Source organism: Talpa occidentalis, unplaced genomic scaffold, assembly GCF_014898055.3.
Source record: "Talpa occidentalis isolate TD23 unplaced genomic scaffold, MPIMG_talOcc4v2.1 talOcc4.5, whole genome shotgun sequence".
Taxonomy (NCBI): domain Eukaryota; kingdom Metazoa; phylum Chordata; class Mammalia; order Eulipotyphla; family Talpidae; genus Talpa; species Talpa occidentalis.
The window spans coordinates 110,970,514-110,991,094 of NW_023604861.1; the positions used below are offsets into that span (position 1 = coordinate 110,970,514).

The following is a 20,581-nucleotide window of genomic DNA, read 5'->3' on the forward strand; positions in this document are numbered from 1 at the left end:
CTCCTTGGGGGCTTATGGGTACCACCTCCTTGGTGGTATTCAGAGGAAGAGAATCAGAAAAAGGTGAGGTGCTATCAGAAGAGCTTGTAGCCTGAACGACAACCTGTGTTACCAACCAGAGCTCACTTTCTCCAGCGCTGCAGACCTCCCCTCTTGGCTGTCCTGCAGGCTCTCAGGGTCTGATCTAGTTCTACTCAGGAAAAGTGGGCAAGAAAGAGGGAGAGGGTCTGGTTTTGTGACTAGAAGACTAGCTATCAGTGTGGCAAAGCTTTTCTTAAATCCTCTCATATTTCTATTTGCTGCCAGAGAACGTCTCCTAGGCAGGCAGGCAGTATGCCTGCATGGCGGAGAAGTGAACCCACAGCCAGATAGATTGGCTTGCCTGGGGAAACAAAGAAGAAACAGCTGGGACTAGAGCTCTGGATCCCCCACGCCCAGGCATATCTTTTTAAGGGTCACCACATCCTCATACTTCTTCAGGAGGGGCCGGGGACACTTACCAGCCTGAAGCCAGATCTGTTCCAGCGTAGTCCACAACTGCATGGGGCCCTGCTTTAGGACAGAGCTGGGCACAGTCAGCTCTGACATGGCTTCCTCCAGCCGGGAAGCTGCGATGGATGATGCACGGCGAGAGCCTGTGAAGCAAGAAGGGAGAGGGTGAGCTGCGTAGTCAGAGTGACATGAGCCCCCAGGAACGGGGACTGTACCCCTGTTGGGAGAGACAGGACACACCAAGTATGGGCCAGGCAGAATGGCGTGGCCAGGCAGTTGCAAAACAGCTCACAGACCCATTAGGAAGGACTCACCTCATGCCCTCACCACGGCTGGGGACAGGGTGCTTTCTGAGGGGCAATCAAGCAGCATGCCACCTGAAGGAACCTATCAGTAAGGAAAACGATCCTAACATTTGCAGAGCCGTACATTCTACCACTGCCAACAACAGCAACTCCAGAAATGCCCTGAATATCCAACCATAGGGATCGATTTAAAATAAGTGACAGTTTAGTCTCATAGGACTGTGCAGTCATTATGATAGGATGCACAAATATTGATATTGATGAGGCAAGATGTTCCCATGCAGTTAGATGGGGGAAAAAAAAAGTAGGTTGCAAAAAAGCATGATCACAAATTTGTAAAAAGGAAACATGGGTATGGAAAAAAGGTCTGCAAGGCTATCTGTGAGGTCTGGGTGGTGAAATCTGGATGATTTTCCTTTTGGTATTTTGGCTTTTTGTTTTCATGAGTGCAGGCAGCTGTTTCCTCCATAGAAAGCTCCCCTCTGAGAGGCTGTAAGGGTGCTTCGCCAGGCCCAGTGCCCTATGGTGAACCTCTCCCATGACAGCTCTGGGTGACATGGGTCTTTGTTCAGGGCACAATTCACATGCAGTAAAATGCGAGCACTTTCTCTCTCTCTCTCAGAGCCAATAAAGACTCCAATAAACTCAGGTGACCTCTGGGCAAACCATGGATAATTTCAGTTTATGAGACAAGTGCACAAGGAGTCTTAATAACTCTGCTCAGGGTTCTTCCCTCTTTCTTGCAAGGGTGCTACCTCCCCTCCCTGCTGGCTCCTCGGATCAGCAGCCCGCTCCCAGCTGGCACTGCTCAGATGTGCCTCAGGTTGGGTGCCAGGCTTGGCACTGGGAATCAACTCTGTCATTTGACAACGAAGGTGCAACTTGGTTCATGTCCACAGAGGTGGAAAAAATGAGCAGTGCCACTAAATACAACTCTCCTCACACTGTCTTTCCCATGACTAACTCTTCTTGTGTTTTTGGGGGAAGGTATTCCATTTTAATTCCACTCTACTCCTTGGTAAAAGTTTGCAGTTCCTGAACTCATTTGCATCTCATAAGACATGGGTGTCTGGCTGAGTTTTTCCAAGAAACAATTTTGGGCTTAGAGCTGCAAATATAAGTCACGCTCAGCTCATCCCTTTCTATTTGACTGGATCTGGCAGACCTTGGAGTTGAGCTTTAGCCTACTAAGGGAAAGGGTTTTGTGCTCCACGGCTGCCTTTCCACCCAAATCTTCCCTGGCTCTGTTCACTCCTGCCCTGCAGGTAGGGTCAGTCCCCTCCTCCCACCCCAGGGCTGGCATCTGTCCAGACCAGGGGCAGCTCCTCCTTGTAGCTGGCAAGGAGGAAGCTGAGGGTAGGGGGAAATGGAAGGGGGCTGGCCGGGTTGTGCACATCCACTCGCCCTGTTTGTGCTCAAGTTGGGAGAGCAGGCTGTGACCCACACATATGGTTGCCCATGAGGCACAGTCTTACCAGAGTCTGCATCGTGGGCATCGGGAAGGGTCAGGTGCATGCCACTCTGCTTCTTCATCGTGAGGCCCTCGCCTAAGCTGCCATCCTTTTCCAGGCCACTGGAAGGCAAGGGAGGGCCAGGCCCAGTGAGGCAGAGGACTGGCAGGGAAAATGAGGGAAATTCATGCCAGGCAGGCTCTGGGGCTGAGAACAGAGCCAAAGCAGGATCACCAGGACAGATGGGAACAAGCAGAGACAGTATGGAGTAGAGTACAGGTTTGGGATCCTAGAATCTGGCTCGACCCGGTGGCTAAACTGACATATTGTTACTCTCCACCCCTCCCAAGACACACACAGACACATACAGACACACACACACACACACACACGAGCCTGCACCCACTGTGGCCTGAGGGACCATCAGCCGCCTCACTATTCTCTAACACCACCATATTTTGTTCCCAGGGTGACAAGCTTGCTCATGCTGCTGCCACCGAGAATATTCCCACTGTTCTCCTCAGTGGGCCCAAATCCCTCATGCTGCAGAACCCAGCCCGAGTAGGCTCATCTATCTGGAAGCCTCCTGTGGCTGCCTGCCCCTCACTGCTGCTTCTTCCTTGGCGCTCCCTCATCATGGGTCTTGGTGCTACATACACTGAGGATTAGAAACTCTCCATTTCAGTCCATTCCTCAGAGTGGGTGAGGCCAGAAGCTTCCCCAGGCAGATGTGGTGGTGGGGAGGAGGTAGGAGGTCTTTTCTACCTTTTCTTGACCTCACAAAGTCAAGGAGAGCCAGACACAGAGCAGGGACTGTGGACTGGCCCCCGAGGAAAGCCCAGTCTTCATAGGCCACCAGGAACAATGCAGCCTGCCCCTTAGGGAAGGGAGACTCAGTCCCATTTCTGCCTCAGGTGCCCCACTTTGGGCTGCCAGAGTGGCCCCCGAGTAGCTACAGGGGCCCTGGGGTGGTAGGTAAACAAGCATGGTGGTCCTGTTTGTCCCCCACCCCAAGTGTCCAGGTCCCTGAAGTTCTCAGGAGGTCCTTCTTCTTTCAAAGGGAAGGTGGGGGGAGCCTCTAGTTCATAAAGGCAGAATAGCCAGCTGTGCTCATCCTGGGGTGCACACAGCCTCAGTCAGCCCCTGTCCACTGCAGGGAAGCCCATGGCCCTTGAACCTATGATTGAGGAACTTAGAGGAGGACTGAGGTGGAAAGGGCAGGCCCAGCCTAGAGCCAGAGGCTTGTTCAGTTGAGAAGGGCACCAGACAATGATGCCACAACAAATGCCAGAGCTTCGTATCTTTGCCATCCTGACTCAGGCCTGTAGGTGCACAGTCACCTTCTTGGGCACCAGAGGAAACCATGCAAATACCACAGTGGGTGGGGGGAGTTCCCTCGCTCTCCTACTTTTCCCATTCCCAGAGGTACCTCAATGTGTAGAAGCAAAGGGTCACTTAGCTGTGTGATCTTCCGCATAGCTAGCTTTCTAGGCCTTAATTTCCTCAGCTTGAAATGAGCATGAGAAAGTTGATGTCACAAGGTTACCCGTGAAGCGTACATGAACCCACCAGGGCAGGTGCCCAGCACATGCTGATTTGGAGCAGAGCCACAGGAATGGTTCCTTGTCCTGCCTTCCCTCCTAGGTCCTGTGAGGCCTGCATGTCTGAGGCTCTAAAAACAGCCCAATTTGGGCTGGGGTGGGGGCATGGGAGGCCTTGTGCCTCTTGGTTCTAGGCCAAACACACAGCTTTGCTCCTACCCTGAAGACCTGACAGCCAGATGTGGAGAAGAGACAGTCCAAGCTGAGCAATTAACAAAAACCCAGAGGGAGAGGGCTGAGCATTTGAGGTGGGGTGACTGGAGGTGCCATGAAGGAGAGGCAGCTGAGTGGGGCCTGCGGGGTAGTCTGGGCTGGCCAAGGCAGGGCATGGAAGGAGGTGTGCCAGGGAGCATGATGAGGTGGGGCCGACAGGGTGGGGAAGAGTAAGCCAGACCTTCAGGCTGTGGATTCTGGCCTTGATTGCCGGCTGCCCCAAAGGAGATTTTATAAGCCCTAGTTTCTGCTCCTAAACTGTGTTCATAAAGAACCCTTTCTATTCTTGGAAAAGTCTGGAGGGTATTGGATCCAGACCTCGGATCCCAATGTTTGGCCCAGGTTTCCAAGGAGTCGTGCCTCAGGCTTCCACTTATGAGGGGTTCCACCAGGCCCTCAGATCCTCAATGAGAGCATAGGTAGTGATTTGAAAAGACCCTGCTACTCCCACCCCCACGCAGGGCAAATCCCACCACCCCTGACCCTGTAGAGTGCCTGCCCATTCCTAGCTCTGCTGCCCAGAGGGAGGCACAGGCCTGCATGTGGGTAGCAAGAATAGTCTTGCTCAGAGGGTCCTGGCAAGAGCGCCCAGAGGTGTTCACTGCCAACTCCATGGTGGCTCCAGGGCTGGCTCCTCTCCATAAGGGAGCCAGATGGTGCACCTGCCCTTGTGGCCATGGCCAGTGAGGGGGAGAGCAAAGGGCATCCAAATGCCGGTGCTTCCCACGCTGGAGCCCTGCCCACACATCCCCCAGTTGCCAGGCAGCTTTCCCCTTTTTTTCCTGAAAAGTCCTTTCCCTTTGAACATTCTTCTGGCAGCTTCTACCCACTGGTCCCCCTCTGCCCTGGATGTCCCAAGTTTAGAGGAGAGCAAAGAGAGGGCTGATCTAGAGCTTTCACTCCATCACCTACCCTACATGGAGTAAATTTACTCCTCTAAATTTCACCATTAGAGACACTCCTCTGGGGATCAGGGACACTTTCTGGGCTCCCAGATCCCTACGAAAATGCAAATACCCACCAGAATCGGTTCTCTGAGGCCTTTGGGAGATGACACAGCTAGCATTCCCAGGGAGGGGCCCAGAAGGGGTAGTGCACTGCCCTGCATGAGGCCTTTTTCTGCTTTGGGCTCACAGGCTGAACCCCAATGTCCCAATGGTTTGGAGCAAAGACTGACTGCAGATTCAGCCTGGATGAGAGTGCCCCGCTAGGGTGCAGGACAAGCCCAGGCTGGCGGCTGCGGCAGGGGATAGGATGCTGCATGTGGAAAGAGTGGGTAACTGGGGAGGAGGATGGGGCCCTCTGGGAACTCTGCTTTCTCCTCCTCTTTGAGCTTCCTTGTGGAAGCAGGAAAGAGAGAGGCCCCGCGGGCTGGGAATCAGGAAACCCAGGTTCAAGTCGCAGCACCACCATTTACAAGGCCAGTGACTTTGACAAGTTACATAAATTCCGAGTCTCAGTTTCCCCTGGGGTAGGAACAAAAATCTGATAATATATAAGAAAAAAGCGGTTGATGTAAAAGATAAAGCAGCAAGTCCAGCATCTGGCCCAGATGCTCAATAATGATTCCTTCCTTCTTACCCCTCTGAACTTTAGCTTCCTAAACGGATTTTTCATGTACTTCATAGATGACGGTCAAAAGCTTAAAATTAGCCCAAGGATGATGTCAAAAGCCCCAGGAGCAGTAAGTCCCATTCTCTCATTCAAATATCCTCACTGACCCTACCCCACGCCGCCAGGCACCTCGGCCACTCAGCGGCGGGCTGTTGCCTTGGCAACCACCACCTGCCAACACCACCCCACACTCTCCAGCAACCATAGGGGCAAGGCAAACACTCACCCCAGCTGGGAGAAGTTGTACAGGGTCTGCCACAGCCGCAGCATTTGTCTGCAGGTCACAAGGGCTTCTTCTGGACCTTTCACAACCTGCTCCAGCTTCACCTTGGTGAACATCAGGCTGCAGGGAGGAACAGGACCATCAACACGGGGCCCTGTCCCCCTGGTTTTCCTCCCAGGCTGCAACCCCATGTGGTTCTGCCCCACTAGCGCAGCACCCATCTGCCTACCTCCCCAACCCACAGAAGGATGAGAGCCCAGGGTGGTGGCCTGGGCAATGCCCCTGGATCATTTGCTCCTTCTGCCGCAGTTCTCCATCCAATGGCCAAAGCACGCAGCGCTCTTCTGCATTCTCTGGTGACGGCAACGCTCACCCCGTCCCTGAGCACATGCCCTCTTGCCCCACCCTCTGGCACCATCAAGGATACTTACTGATCCTGCTCCTCCTACCCTCATCCTCAGCTACTCAGCCAGTGCCCTCATTGAACACAGGGCTGTCCCCCTCCACTTGCGCCTTTCCGGCTCTCGACGGGGGCTTGTGTTAGAGAGAGACCCAGAAAGCGACTTCGAACTAAGAAATGAGGCTAAGCAATGAAATGGTGAAAAGGGAAGAGTTCTGCGTCCCCCCTTACAGGCACGCAGTAGGTGCTCAACTAACATCCCCTAACTTGAACTGCAAACTTTGTTTCCTGCCCTTGGGTACGTGAAGATGGTATTGTTTTACTTTCTCAAAGACTCTTCACTGAATTTCCTAAGACAGGGATTTCCCTTATATAGTCAATGGGATTAAAGCTACATGAGCACCTACTCAGTCACCACCTGGGAACACAGCTACTGGGCAAAGGAAGGGAGCAGCATCAGGATTTCTTTCCACTTGAGGAACGTCCTCTGACCAGAACCATGTGGGGGTGTGGCTGCAGAGGGAAAGGGCTGGTCCACTGAGAGGCAGGACCACACGAGGGGCCGATGTCTCTCCCTCTGCCCTGGACGCAGCAAAGGCCACGTGAACACTGGCTCACCAGAACCAGGGTGGGCATCCTGGATACCCTGCTGTGCCAGCTGTTTGGCCTTGAGTTGTTGGGGAAGTCTGGGGTCCTCTGGAGGGTGGAGGCAGCTGGGGACACTTAGAAGGCCCAAGGAAGTGGCTGTTTATTTATGGAAGCACTCTGATCTTCTTACCATGGGCACTGCCAGCCACAGAGATGCACACCAGCTGCCTGGGCAGCCTGCAGAGAACTTGGCTGAGTCACTGAGGCCCAAACAAGGCTGTGACCCCAGTTCTCACTGGACAGTGAGCAGGAAGCTCCCCCTCTAATCCCCATAGCTATTGGGAGAATCCACACAACTGTCAGGCCCTGAACTTGATCACTTTCACTGCAAGGTGGCTCTGCCACCTGAAGTTGGCACTTAGGCCCCCTACGGATGAGTCTGCATCCCTGTGATCCGAGCCCCACCCCCAGACCTCTCAGGTTCCAGCAAGGGACAGTCCTCCCAACCCCCACCCCAGGCCTCTCCACTTTCATCCATCCCCCTTGTCTGACTTTGAGTCCCCAGAAAGCTTTCCCAGACTCTTAGGATGTCCTGTGCTCTTCTTAAAACAAGTACTAGTGAATCATCTGCCTATGTGATCCGAGGGCAGCGTGGACTGCATGGGCCTGGGCTGGCACCTTGGTGGGAGGCTGCTGGAAAGGACTGATTCTGCTGCCCCCACTCTCCTTTCTAGACTGGAGAAGGGTCCAATCCACTCCACAAGTAGACAGAGCCTCTGCTTTACAATTATGAAGACATGATTTCTGCCTTCAAGGTAACCATTAGAGTTAAAAATGACAAATTGCCTAGAGAATCAAGTGCTGTAATTTTGGCTGGAACTCAGTGCAAAGAAAGAACAGAGAAGGGGTCTTGCTGGAGCTGGTGTTTAATAAAAAGGAGGGTGGTGGGGGGCGGGAGGGGAGTGATTGGGGTCAGAATGGGGCGTTTGCAATTGTATGGGGGAATATAAAAATAAAATTTATTATTTAAAAAAAAAATAAAAAGGAGGGTGGGCTGGGGCATGGCTGGGAGTAGGTGGAGAGGACAGTGAAGTTGGGAAGGCCTGAGACTGCTGGAGCAGCAGGCCTTGGTGAGGAATGAAAGCCCCTTCCTGGAGGGATGGGGGACACCCAGGCTCAGGCAGGCTCAGTTCTATGCCAAGGCTGCCCAATTCTGAGGCAGTGCAGAGTCTCCTGGGCAGCCAGACTCCACACTGTGCTCGTTCCTGGGACAGCTCCCTGGGCTGACCTGCAGATTTCCCTGCGCCAACCCCCCCAGACAAGGCTCCTCTTCAGCACATTCCTCTGCCAGGGCCCCTCCCCCACTTCTCTCTGCATCCCAAGAGCCACAGTGGTCCATGGCAGACCTGACCACACCACGTGCTGGAACAGAAGTAGCTGAGAGCTGAGCTGGCGTTACAGTTCTACCAGCGCAGGCTATTATCCTCACACTGCTGACATTCCATTAGCGTGAGATACCCACAGGGGAATTTCTCAACCCAACCGCATCCTTTCTGGGCTGGGGTAAGCACTCCAACAGACACCCTGTGGTTGGATCCTTCACTCCCCGATGCTGGGAGGCTCCAGATTAGCTCCTGAGATTTCCTTGGTTTTGCAGCTCAGCACTGCCAGAGAGATCTTTCTCAAAAACAGCCCTGTCTGACGGCCCATGGCGACATCCAGATGCTTCTGTGCTGCCCTCTATTCCTGCCATGTGCGTGACCTTGGGCATCGTGTGCTGCTCACATGGGCATCAGCAGCTTTCTGAACTGTGCCACCGGCTCCTGGATCACTTGTGCTTGGCTTCATCCCTGCTGGGGTTCTCCAACATTCAGGCAACTCCTAACCAGATGTCACCCTCTGATCGTCTGTGTCCCAGGAGGGATGTGCACACTTGCCAGGAGAGCCTGCACATCTGTGCACCTGCAGGCAAGGCTTAAACTCACTACTGGACTTCCCTACCTTGAAACATGAACAACAAACAACTCCACTCCCTCGGAAGGAGCCACTCTGCTGCACTTCTCAGACACCAAACAGCCAGCCTGGTGGAGCACGGGAACCCTCTCCACTCTGCTGAGGGGCCGCCCACTTCTTCTGGGGTGCCACCGTGCCTGGTACCTCATCAGAATGCTGTGTCTCCCGGGGGTGAAGGGGGTGGCATGGCGGCTGCTGACAGCCGGGGCTGGAGGATAGATGGTTTCCCCACCTACAACTGCCAGTCCCTGACTTTAAAATAGCATTTGAAGGAAGGATTCTGAGACTCTAAAAAAGCCCATGATTTTAATCCAGAGCCCAGGCCTCCCCTGAGAAGACCTGAATGCTAAGGCTGGCCGTCCTGTGAATGTTCAGAATAGTCTTCAGTTAGCACTTAATTATATTATACATATATTTTTCTTTTTGTCACACAGGATGTGAATTCAATAATAAAGATAACCTCCTATTAAGCATTTTTAAACTCAGACACTCCAAGAAAGAGTTCAGCCGGTCCTGCCTATAGATGGTAAAAGCCCCGTGCAGCTCATCCTGTGTCCCACCGTGTGCACCCCAGGAGGTGAGCAGCTGCAGGACAGGGCCCCTCTGGCCATGTCAGTATTCTCCCAACTTCTCCAGGGCCTGGCAGGGAGTTGAGTATGGGTCTCCCATTAGTACTATTAAAATGGGTGTTTCAACAACCAGCTAGCCACGTTTTGGGCCTCACAGCCCATGCCAAATCAGACCTGGTTTCTGATACTACCCTTCCCGATGCTGGGAGATCAAGGAGTTCTGGGGGCAACATGAATACATCTGTCTTCTTTATCCCAGGCAGAGCCAAATTCTAGCCATGGAGAGCCTCTAGCAGCCCGCCCACACTCAGACAAAGCCATTCTGGTAGCACGGCCACCTTGCTGTCCTCAACCCCTGCGCTGTGATATCACTCAGAGTGGAACGATACTGGCTGAGGAATAAGAAACTCCAAGCTAATGTGCCAGCCCTGTTGCTGCCAGCTGGGCCCCACACAGCGTCCATGGGAGAGACGTTTCCCACCCGGGTGCCCAGGAACTCCCTCAGAATGAACTGAGATGACCTACAAACAGCAGCTGAGGAACTCACAGCTGCACCCAGTCCTTGAGCACATGTGGCCAGTGCCCAGGGGGAGGAACTCCTGCTTTGAAACTGCAGACCTAGCAAACTCCAAAGAGCAGTTTCCAAACCAGCGGCCTCTGAAGGTGCTTAGTAAGCCACCAGGTTTCATGACCTGTTCAGCAAGACAGGCAGTCCTGTGCAGTCCCTCAGATCTAAGATGGGCATGAGACGGGAAGAGGGTCGGGGGACAGACAGACCCACAGTTGACTGGGTCCAGGTGAAGCAACCTAAGCTGCGACCCCTCTCTTGCAAGCACTTTCTTCTAAGTTTTAGAAGTTCACAGGCAATTAAAAAAACACCGAGGTCCTCTAGGGCCAAATGCCCTGGCCATGGCATTGCATCTGAAGGCAGATGTGAAGGGGTAGAGCAAGAGTCAGTGTAAACATGCCATGAACTCTGGGGCTCCAGTCCCAGGTTCTGGCACTCTCTACGGGCCTGTCCAAAAAGACCTAGCACGTGTACCTAGGTCATGGCCAGAAGGCCCAAGCACTCTACCCTCTCTGAGTGCTGCCAGAGCCTCAGCAGCCCACGCTAGCCATGGGCATCACTGCACACCTCTTCTCCCACCACACTCTGGTCAGGCCAGGGATCTGACACCTCTTGTGTCACCTGCACAGACCAGCACCTGGGGGACACAGAAAAGGTGTTCAGCCTCGGAGCAACCTAAACAGAGGCAGCCACTGCTGAACTGTGAAATACCTCAGCCCTGCTTAGTTCATCTGTATGTCTGCATCGAGACCAACCCTCCTCCATAAGGGAAGACAGAGACTGGCATTTCTGGGTTTCACCTGAGGTGACAGGTCTTTGACAGTGTTCCTGGTCACTCAGTCCAGGGCTGAGGATGGAGGTTCCCAGGGGAATGCACAGGTCGGCCTGTATCTGCCTCCTGTTTCTCTGTCTCTTCCTGGGCCCTGGCTGGCCTGCATTCCTCGGCAGGATTAGTCTGCTAATTATTTGTCAGAAGGATTAGGACCTGGAGCCATTCCCATCCAAGGGAAGATAAATCATTTCTTTCCACAGCCACAGAGAGAATAATATCCAGGGTGAGCTTCCTCAGAACTGGGTGAGCATGAGCCCTTCTAAAAACTTCTTTAAAAAAAAAAAAAAAGAATTTGTAAAAATAAATAAAGAATTCGTAAGTACGGGATATTTTTGTAGCAAACATCTCTGCCTAAGCAAGCACTATCCTGGGGTGAGAGGTCACCTTACCCATCCCCTTTCCTCCCCAGTCCCCTCCTTAGCTGCTCACCCAGCTCTCCCTCCTGGTGGCAGGGGCATGTGGGTAGAGCAGAGGTGATTGCAGGGAAGGACAGGGGTTGTGTAGGTGGCAACACAATGGGCCCACATTTTTACTTTCATGCTCCTGAAACAGTTCTCTATAAAATTACTGAGGATGGCAGTAAACACTTGTAACCAAGGAACATCTGAGGGAGCCACCTCTGGCCCCTGGCCTGCTTCCCATCAAACACGAGGACTCTGCTGCGCTGAAACATGCCCTTAGGCATCAGGTGATGTGGGTACACTTTCAGGCCCTGCTGCTTCTTAGCAAAGGCCTGCCTCTCTCTGAGTGCTACTTGCTGACTGGGAACAGTCCTGGCACCGCCCAGGAGGACCACTGAGAGGAGGAAGGGCCAGAGAGTGTTGAAAGGCAGCGGGTTCAGTCACTTTCGGAAAGGCCAGTGGTCAGCCTGTGACATATGTCGTTGCCAGTTTTCATGCTTGATTCTGTGCTGGGGCAGGGACCATGTCTTTCTTACATTTGTATTGCCAATGCCTGACCTAAGGTCACTCAGAAAATCTTTGCTGGATAACAGAATGACTGAATCACAAGAACTCACTGCAGCCAGGAGAGCTGTGGGTGTTCCCAGATCGGGCCACGCCGAAGGAATGAAGCTGCAGTGGCCTGCAAACCTTCTTCATCTTGGTCCCACTGGCTCATCTGCACATTTTGAGGGTCCCTAAGGGTCCCTTCCTGATCCATTGCTACCTGGTCATCCCTTGGGAGCCCTATAGTGGGGGAGGGGTGGCGGCAGGTGTAGCGAGGGCACAGAAGGGAGTATTATCTCTTTAAAGGACAGTAATTAGTAATTCCAGCTGATGGCTGTGCCGTGCTGTTTTAATGAGGAGTTCTATTTTTAAAGAAAACACATAATTGAGTGAAAAAGCAGGCTATTCTCTGAGTCAGACAGCCACGCCTCTGGAAAGTCTAACTCCTTGGCCAGGAGGCCTGTATACAGGGGTTCCACAGGAGGGGGACCCATCCTGGACCCACTCAGTGGTGAAAAGTAGGGTCCAAGACTGACGACCCAGGTACAAATTCCACGTGACCCCGGGCAAGTCACTCAAGCCTCAGTTTTATATTTATAAAATGGGATCGACAGTAGCTATCCGCCCTGGGGTTGTTTTGTGAAAATAAAGTAGATAAAGAAGCTTGGGCTGGGGTAGGGGGTGGCACCTCATAAAGGTTTCAATCCACGATTGCCCAGTCAATGTGATTTCCCTACCTCTGTATTAATTACACCCCTCAAGCCTCATCTGTAAAGAGGGAATAGGCAAGTTCCTCTACTTCCTAGGGTTGCTGAGGAGATAAATGCCTGGAAAGAGCTTAGAGCCGAGTCTGGCACACAGCAAGCTTCTGATATTATTATTATTATTTTTAAAGATTTATTTATTTATTTATACAAGCACTGGGTACAGTCAGAAGCGCGGGAGGGTGAGAGAATCCACCAGAGCCAGAGCGGGGAGCAGAGCAGGCAGAAGGACCGAAGTACACTGCTGAGGGGAGCAGCGGGCGGCAGGAGAGGTCTGCGCGCCATGTGGAACCCTCGCCGGTGGCTGGGGAGCAGCCGGGGATCGAACCAGCGCTGCAGAGGCTGCGGGCAGCTTCGCAGCCCAGCGCTCAACCGCTGCGCCACCAGGGGAGGCCCTTCTGATATTATTGAAGCCTGTGGGGTTCAGGCACGCCACGGCTGCTCAGCCAATCAATGGTGTGGGCTCTGGTCCCTGTGCTGCTGCTCATCCGCTGTCTAACTTTGGAATAGCATCTAACTTTCCCTTGAATTTCTTCACCTTTAAAGTAGTAGGGTTGAAAAGACCAAAAAATAAGCCAATCAAATCCGAACATCATCAAAACAGGAGTGGGAGAGCGCTCTGAGGACAGTGCGGTGCTAACGTCCTTCCTTTCCTTTCTTTCAAGAGAGCAAAAATCCCTCCCATGGTCTCCCCATCAGAGGGTCTACTGGGGTGCGCTAGGTGCCCACAGTGAAGGGGGAAGCTGAAATAATACAGCTGGAGCAAATGCGAAACAGAAGGAAAGAAGAGAATCAAGTACTCCATTGACTGTTTCGGCTCTGAGTGTAAAGTGGAGCCTTCAGGAGTCTCTGAGCTCCGGCAGGATTTGGAACCAAAGCCCAGGTGAGAAGAGCTCCCCAGGGGCCTGGACCAGCAGGGAGGTGGGGTGGGAGACTGAGCTGGCACAGGGGCCCCATTTGAGGACAGCGAGGGTGGGGGCTGGGCAAGAAAAAGTAGGAGAGGAGTAGGCCTCCTGAGCAGGATCCAGCATGTCCCCTCGCCCTCACCCCTGTTGTAATCACCTGGCCCTTGAGGAGTGCCCAGGGAAGTGCAGAGCTACGCAGGTTCCCCAGTCTCCTCCCAGCACCCACCACTGCCTCAGGGAGAGACTTCACAGGGGCAACTGACTAAACTCACACACATGCTCTTAGAGGATCTTAAGTAAATTAAATGGGAGCCAACTCCCCAAAGGGGAGAGGCTGTGATTAGGTCCAGTTTTCTTACCACTGCACCGGCTAATCCCCAACATGGAAGGGACCCTTATGACAGATCTTCTTAGCCCTAAAACCCACAGCTTTTCCTGGGATCCGTAGGATTACAATGACCCATGTCCCCTAATCTTTTCAGGCTCACACTGACCCTCCATCTCTTGATGAATGTATTCAATGTGAAATGACTTGAAAGCATAAAAAATCAATAGCCCACAAGATGTTGCTTCTTTAAGTCAGCTCTTCCTTGTTTCAAAGGCCCTGGCCACCTGGATCAGCTGCAGAGTTGACCTGGGCAGTATGTATCCAGGGCCTACCCTGGAGCTGGCTGCATGGCAAGGCCTTCTTGTCTGTGCTGACCGAGGGCTGACTCAGCAGGCAGGCCTCCCTCAGCTGCAGGCCACCTCCAGTTACCTCCATGAATTCAACGTCTTGAAAGATATGAACACAAACCACACAGAACCTTCCAGAGAGAGGGAAGAACTTCCAGAAAGGCAGGCTCCCAGCATAAGATGGTATAAGACATCAAGAAGCAAATGCCTTGGCTTTGGTCTATAATCTATGATAGGGAAGAAACCTTTGGGATCTAAAGACCATCCGCTACAGAGAGGAGGCTGGGCCTGCTTAATGGGCATAAATGCACCTCCTGGGCCATCTCCCAGGGACAGAGAGGCTCTGTCTCTGGTTGGGGCACCCCTGGGCTATGATGCCTGCCTCCAGGAAATGTTGATAACAGGAGGCCAAGGGAGTGAAGGATCCGGAAGCAAAGGGCTGAAACTACTTTAAGACCAATGAATTCCTTTCGGAAAAACCTGTAAACACCTGTCTTTCTCCTGTTCCTCCCTCTCTTGCCCAACAAACACAACTACCTATGTGGTCTTCCTTCCTAGTGGGAGTGTGAGCAGACCACTAGGAGAGCTGGGGACTGCAGTTCACACTGAGCAAGATCACAGGATGCTCCAGCAAACAACCAGCAAAGGGAAATGCTGAATGTCAAACCAGCTTAGCGGATGAGGAACTGACCTTTGGGAACAAGAACGCAGCAACGGTGCCAGTGATTATGCCTGGCTTAACACCTCCCTCCACCACATGGTCTGCAAGTATAACCTCAGCTCTTGTCCTTATGGGAGGATTGGGGGGGTGGGGGGGTAGGGTGGGCGGAGGGAGGGGAGGCAGAGGCAGCCAAAAATGTTTAATGAACACAGTGAAGTGATAAACTATGTTTGTGCTAATACCTTTGATTCCAGCCTCCTCACTGGTGTGTTGGTATTTTAAGCATTCTTTTGATCTCCGACAAGTTCCTAATAAGAACCATCCAATAAACACACTAGGTTTAAGTCACAAATGTTAACAGGAGCACCAGGACTAGGATCTCTTTTGTTTGGGGGGATGCATGCCTAGAAATGTATCACAGGCAACCTGAGAAAAAGGTGAGGTGGACCACGTAGATGGGAGAGTTGCCCTTGAGGGCCAACCTTACCCTGAACTGAATTCAGTCAAGGTCTGACCCAGCTAAGTGTAGTTATCAGGGCAAACATTTTCCAAAACAACCGGGGTTTCCTGGGGGAGATGGCTCTGCTGGTTCCCTTTGTTTACACACAGCAAGCTCCAGCCATATTGTTCCTGAGCTAGGGAGTGCCCCCTAGGACTCCAACACACCTTCCCGTAGGGCCTTCCAAGCTCCATAGGACCTGGGTTGGGCCGGGCAGAAACTCTCAAGAGGGACTACCCAACAACGGGTGGGAGGAGGCGCCTTGCACCATGGAGAGGGGAAGGGCAGCCTGGTTGGCTGCTAGTGCCCGCCCAATGGCCCTGGCTTTCCAAACTGGTCTGGCAGGCTTCCAGGCCTGGGGTGGGGGCAGTGACTGACAGGCTGGTTATTGGAAAGCTCCCATCATTAGCCCAGGAATGTTGTTTGGTTACCATGGTGACCTTCACTACAAGCAGCCTGACTAAAGCACAAGGAATCTGTTACCTAAAACCAGAACCCCAGGGAGCCTGCAGCCTGTGGCTTTAGGAACCACGTTTATTAGCACCATTCCCCTTGACCCCATATTCTTGTTCCTCCCTGACCGGGCCTCACAGCTGCCTCCTATACCCAGGAGGAGAAGAAAGGACTAGCAAAGGCATCTCCAAGCTGGCATAAGACCTCTCACATTCTGAGGTCTGTCCTGGCTTGGAACCTAGGTCCAAATAGGGAGCGAGGCCCCCCAGAGGGGACAGGCCGGCCAGCACATGTGTCCTGGGCTTAGTTGGAAGCCCTTAGGATTGCAGGAAGCCACTGGGGTGTCTGGTTCCCACTGTGCCAGGTTCGCACTGTCCCCAAGGGGCTATCAGTCTCCTCCTCATCACGTTTCTGCCTTTTAAGACCAAGCTCCATAATGGAAGCCTGTCCCAGAGCATGGAAATCAAGATCCTCTTCATTTTACATTTTTATCCCTGAATGCAGAAGGATTTTCAATGGCTCAACTCCACAAAAGCTGGGTTTTTCTCTAGGAGTCTTGAAGCCGGCAACGCGGAACTCTTGGGAAGAAGCTAACCTGCCCTCAGCTCAATGCACCCCTACACGGGGGTCCTCCTTTATCTCCTGGCCCACCTGGGTCCCATGAGTCCCTTGGGTCCCATGTTCTGGTCTTTCAGACCCTGCTTGCAGCTGCCTTTACAGGGTGGTAAACTGGCTTCCAGAGTGTCTCTTGTGACTCTCAGAACAGACCTTGCAAGCTGAAGGGGGCAGGACAGATGCCAGTCTTTTAGGCACAAAGCAGGTACGAGCTGCTGGAGGAGGTGCAGCTAATGACAGGCAGAACCTTGTGAGAGTGGGGACCTCACTGTGGTCCTCACTTGCAGATAAACTCACAATGAAAGAGGTCCATTCTACCTCCCAGCTTCCTCCCGGTGCCAGGCCTCCTCCACCCCTGCTACTGGCCACTGGACACACAGGCAGGCTCTGCAGAAGAGAGGAGCCTCTAAAAGACCTCAGCCACCAGGCAGAACCATCTGCGAGGTGCTGCGAGGTACTGGGACCACTGGTTTCTAAGTGCCCCTGAATACAGACCTTATTGGGGAGCTGAGGTTGGGGCAAAGGGGGTCTGATTTTTCTCTTTTGCTGCAGTGTATTTACTGGACCACTCATTTAATTTACTCTGTGGTAACAGCTGGAGCCACACAGCTTGTTCCCAGTGCAGGGAGCAGCTGGAGAGCAGGATGCAGTTTCAACTGAAGAGCAATGACATTTTTCAGTGATCCCTGACCGGTAATGGACTCAATGACATTTCCTGCTAATCCGTGGTTTCTGTCCTCTGGGGTTTCATCTGTGGGGGACAGTATGACTTATTCGTAAAGAGCTGTGCCTCCTTCTCTACAGCCACTCCACAGACCTGTGTGATAGGTGGATTTTCCACCTCCACTCCCAATTATTTTTCATATATATATGAAATCAAGATCCGTAAAGTGGTTTTTTTTCATATAACATCAGAAATGAATTCTTTTAGTTTTGGAGACCAAAAGCTCCCTATATTTTTTCTAGCCTTGTAGAACCGGCTCAGATAAAGACCAAGCTCCTCATGACCTTGGAGGTGAGGGGCTCACAGTGACTCGGAGAAAGAATTTGCCACTATTTCTTCAGCCCTGCTGCCGACAACACAATGGCCGACAACACAAAGTGAGGCACCATGGAGTGGGGGGTATGCTGCTCCCCAAATGTCCACAGCATGTCTCTCTGAGGTGACAGAAACAGAAGAAGCACATGGAGGCTGCAGGGGACAGGACTCGGACACTCTCCTTTCTTGGGCTCTGACCTCAGACACGTCTCCATGCTGCTGGCCCCAGCCCTGAGGGAGTGGGGGGTCCTGTTTCCATGGTGGAAGTTGCACCTGGCATATCACCTTTTTTGGGTTTTGGACCCCACTGAGGATCTGCTGAAAGCTATCTCCCTGGAGATAGGCACACAGGTAGAGATGCTTTACTTTACACAACAGAGATGGATTCTCTCACAGACCTGTAGCCCAGAAGTTCCCTACATTTTTTTCTAGTTAGTTCTGCAGTGTTTCAGGGGTGCTCAGGTCAAGTCAGAACTTCTGGTACAGTTTAGGTCCAGGCGTTCCTAGAAGTGCAGAAGTCCACTGACAGCCTCCACTGTCCCGAAACCACCCCCCACCCCCCCCGGGAGTCATCAACCTCAAGACAAGGACCCCAACCCCATGAGGATATGTCCAGTAAGTGGGCGCTCCCTGGTGAAGGAGTCAGCATTGGAGTAAGGTGGGAGAAGAGGGGACAGTGCACTTGGAGGGATCTGGCTTCCTCACCCAGCCTCAGAGCAAGGAGAATGGATGGCAGGAGAAGACAGGAGGCAGGAGGCGCCACCCTGGGATGGGTCAAGGGAGCCAGGAAGACCCAGAGGGCCCCCCACCCTTCATAGCAGAAACCCCCTTTCCTACCGCACAATGTGGGCTTTAAGCACATTTTCACAAAGTGGCTTGAAGCCTCCCCACCTCCGGCCCGGGAGGGTGATGCTGCCAGCAGAAAGCATTCAGCTGGTCAGGAAGAGACCCTATAGGCAGATGCCAGACCCCCAGCATTGGAGGAGAGCTGAGGGGCCAGCGCGCAAGCCCCCGCCCTTCTACCAGCCCAGCTCTGCTCCTGTGAGTTCATATTCTCAATTCTCATGTAAGATTTCACTTGCAAAAGGGACTGGCTGATAAAACACTCTCTGATGTGATACACAGCCCCAGGGTCTGGGCAAAGGGCCCCCGCTCCACTCTAGGATTCTAAGTCCCTTGCTGACAGTTTCTGTTTCCACCGAGGCCTGACTAAATAGAGCAAACACACACCCCTGTGCCAGCAGCCGACAACAGTTCTGATGCTCAGCCCCCTGCCCCATCCAGGCTCGAAGATGGAGTTTGGAAAAAACAAAGTTAACCGGTACTGGAAGGGGAGAAACTGTCGTTTGTGCATTTTCATTAGAACAAACTACTAGCAATACATACGCAGGATGAATTCGACAAGGCAACTGATCCCTTGTCTCTCACTCTGCTTTATCTGCTTTAGTATCCCCTAAGCTACCTGCCTCTTGAAGTGATTTCAGCTTTAATCATCTCTCAAATGGAGGGTTCAGGCTGAGTCAGGACTCCTGAACACACCAGCTCGGCTTACACCTGGCTGTGGGCGGCTGGGACCCACGGGGCCAGGAGGGAGGTAGGTAGATCAGAAGGCGGTAGGGGTCAGAAGTCAGGTGCTGTGGCCAGAGGGTCAGTCTAGATTAGAGTAAGCGCGACTGACCTGCAGGATAAACACCACCCCCAGTGGGGCATATGGGGGAGCTTTTGATTAGGACATTCTGCTATTTCCAAGACGTCTATGTTGAGCCTTAGTGAGAAGGGAGCATACACAGCAAAGCCCATAACAAAGCTACCCTCGTATCTTCTGAAGGAGGCCAAAGGCACAGGAAGGTCTGAGTCTCCCCTGGGGTCAGTGCTGTCCCTAATGGGGGGAGGTGAAGACACAGGCTCCCCAGGTGAAGGGAACTGTCCCGGGCAAGAGCAATTGCAGTTCCCTTTATCTCCTATCACGCTGTGGCACCCACCAATTTCCCCTAATTCCTTGGAAACCTGTTGACATTGTCAGTGTGAGTCACCTCTCAGGGTAACCAGGACCTTGCCTTGTTTGGCTGTCTTAGCAGGACAGCCTTTGTTGGTTCTAAATGGTCTTCTTCAGACCCTTAGGCGGAACAGGGTGGGGTGATCAGGGGCCCCTCATCCTAGATTGCAGAATGCAAGGTGTACTACACCCCTGTGCTCCCTCCCACAGAGCAGCACACTGTCTCAGCCGGCCTAGCCTGGCTCTTGTCTCCAGTGTCCTAGCTGGGTGGCAGCAGGTCCTCTGTATACAGGTGGAGGGGGGTCTAGTCCTGCCTTTACCCACCTGGGTTAAGTGGAGCACAGTCCCCACACCAAGAGCTAGGTCTCTGGGTGACATGGTCAATGGGAGGCTATGGAGGAGCTCAGGACAGAAGGATGGTGCACTTGACCTCTGCCAGCGCAGTCAGTGTCAGAGTCCCACCCTTGGCTGTCTGTGCCACAGTTATGATTTGTCACTGTTGACCAGCTGTGAAGCTCAAATGTAGAGTGATGGAAGCAGCCTGAGCACATGCACTTGAGCATAACCTTCTCAGTGGTCCATGCAGCCCCCTGTGGAGTCTGCAGGGTTGTGAAGAGCTTACCAAGGCCACCTGCACAGAACACCAGAGCCAGTCACCAACCCTAGGGGTCCTCATCCTGTCTCATCTCTCCAGTCAGGGAATGTGCGTGCAGTGGGCGCATAATTGCTGTGTGGCTGGCTATGTGGCAGGGAGGAGCGAGCACCACGTCTGTGGCCAGCAGACCTCCAGTTCAGCAGGGCTGCAGGGAACTCACTTGAAGTTCTCAGGATACTCGGTGATGGCCATGTTGATGACTTCCAGGGCGGGCTGGTAGTGTTTCTGGGCGGAGAACAGGAGCGCCAGCAGGTGGAGGGCGTTGGCATCATCCCTGCACACTTTCAGGGCCTCCTGCAGCTGCTCAATGGCGCTGGAGATCTGCCAGAGAAAACTGCCAGCTTAGTGACCTTGCCCCTGGGACTCTGGTGCCAGGTGCCAGCCACCGCAGACACACCAGATTCAAGTGAGACCCTGGGCACTGGGGGGCTGAGCTGAGGCTCTGATGAGAAACCACAGCCCCAAATAATAAGGCAGAGGGATCTGCTGCTCCACATCACGCC

At 53.0% G+C, this 20,581-nt stretch overlaps 1 protein-coding gene across 2 annotated transcripts in view; it reads right to left on the reverse strand.

Annotated features, from left to right (window-relative positions):
• Positions 1–20,581, reverse strand: part of TTC7A (tetratricopeptide repeat domain 7A) — a 104,020-nt gene that overhangs the window by 19,310 nt on the left and 64,129 nt on the right. For both annotated transcript variants that reach the window (XM_037528103.2, XM_054687725.1), the window contains 4 exons: positions 20,239–20,399; positions 5,903–6,019; positions 2,273–2,370; positions 501–635 (listed from right to left, as the gene is read on the reverse strand). In XM_037528103.2, coding sequence (XP_037384000.1) covers positions 501–635; positions 2,273–2,370; positions 5,903–6,019; positions 20,239–20,399 — 511 coding nt within the window. The remainder of the gene's footprint in view (positions 1–500; positions 636–2,272; positions 2,371–5,902; positions 6,020–20,238; positions 20,400–20,581) is intronic.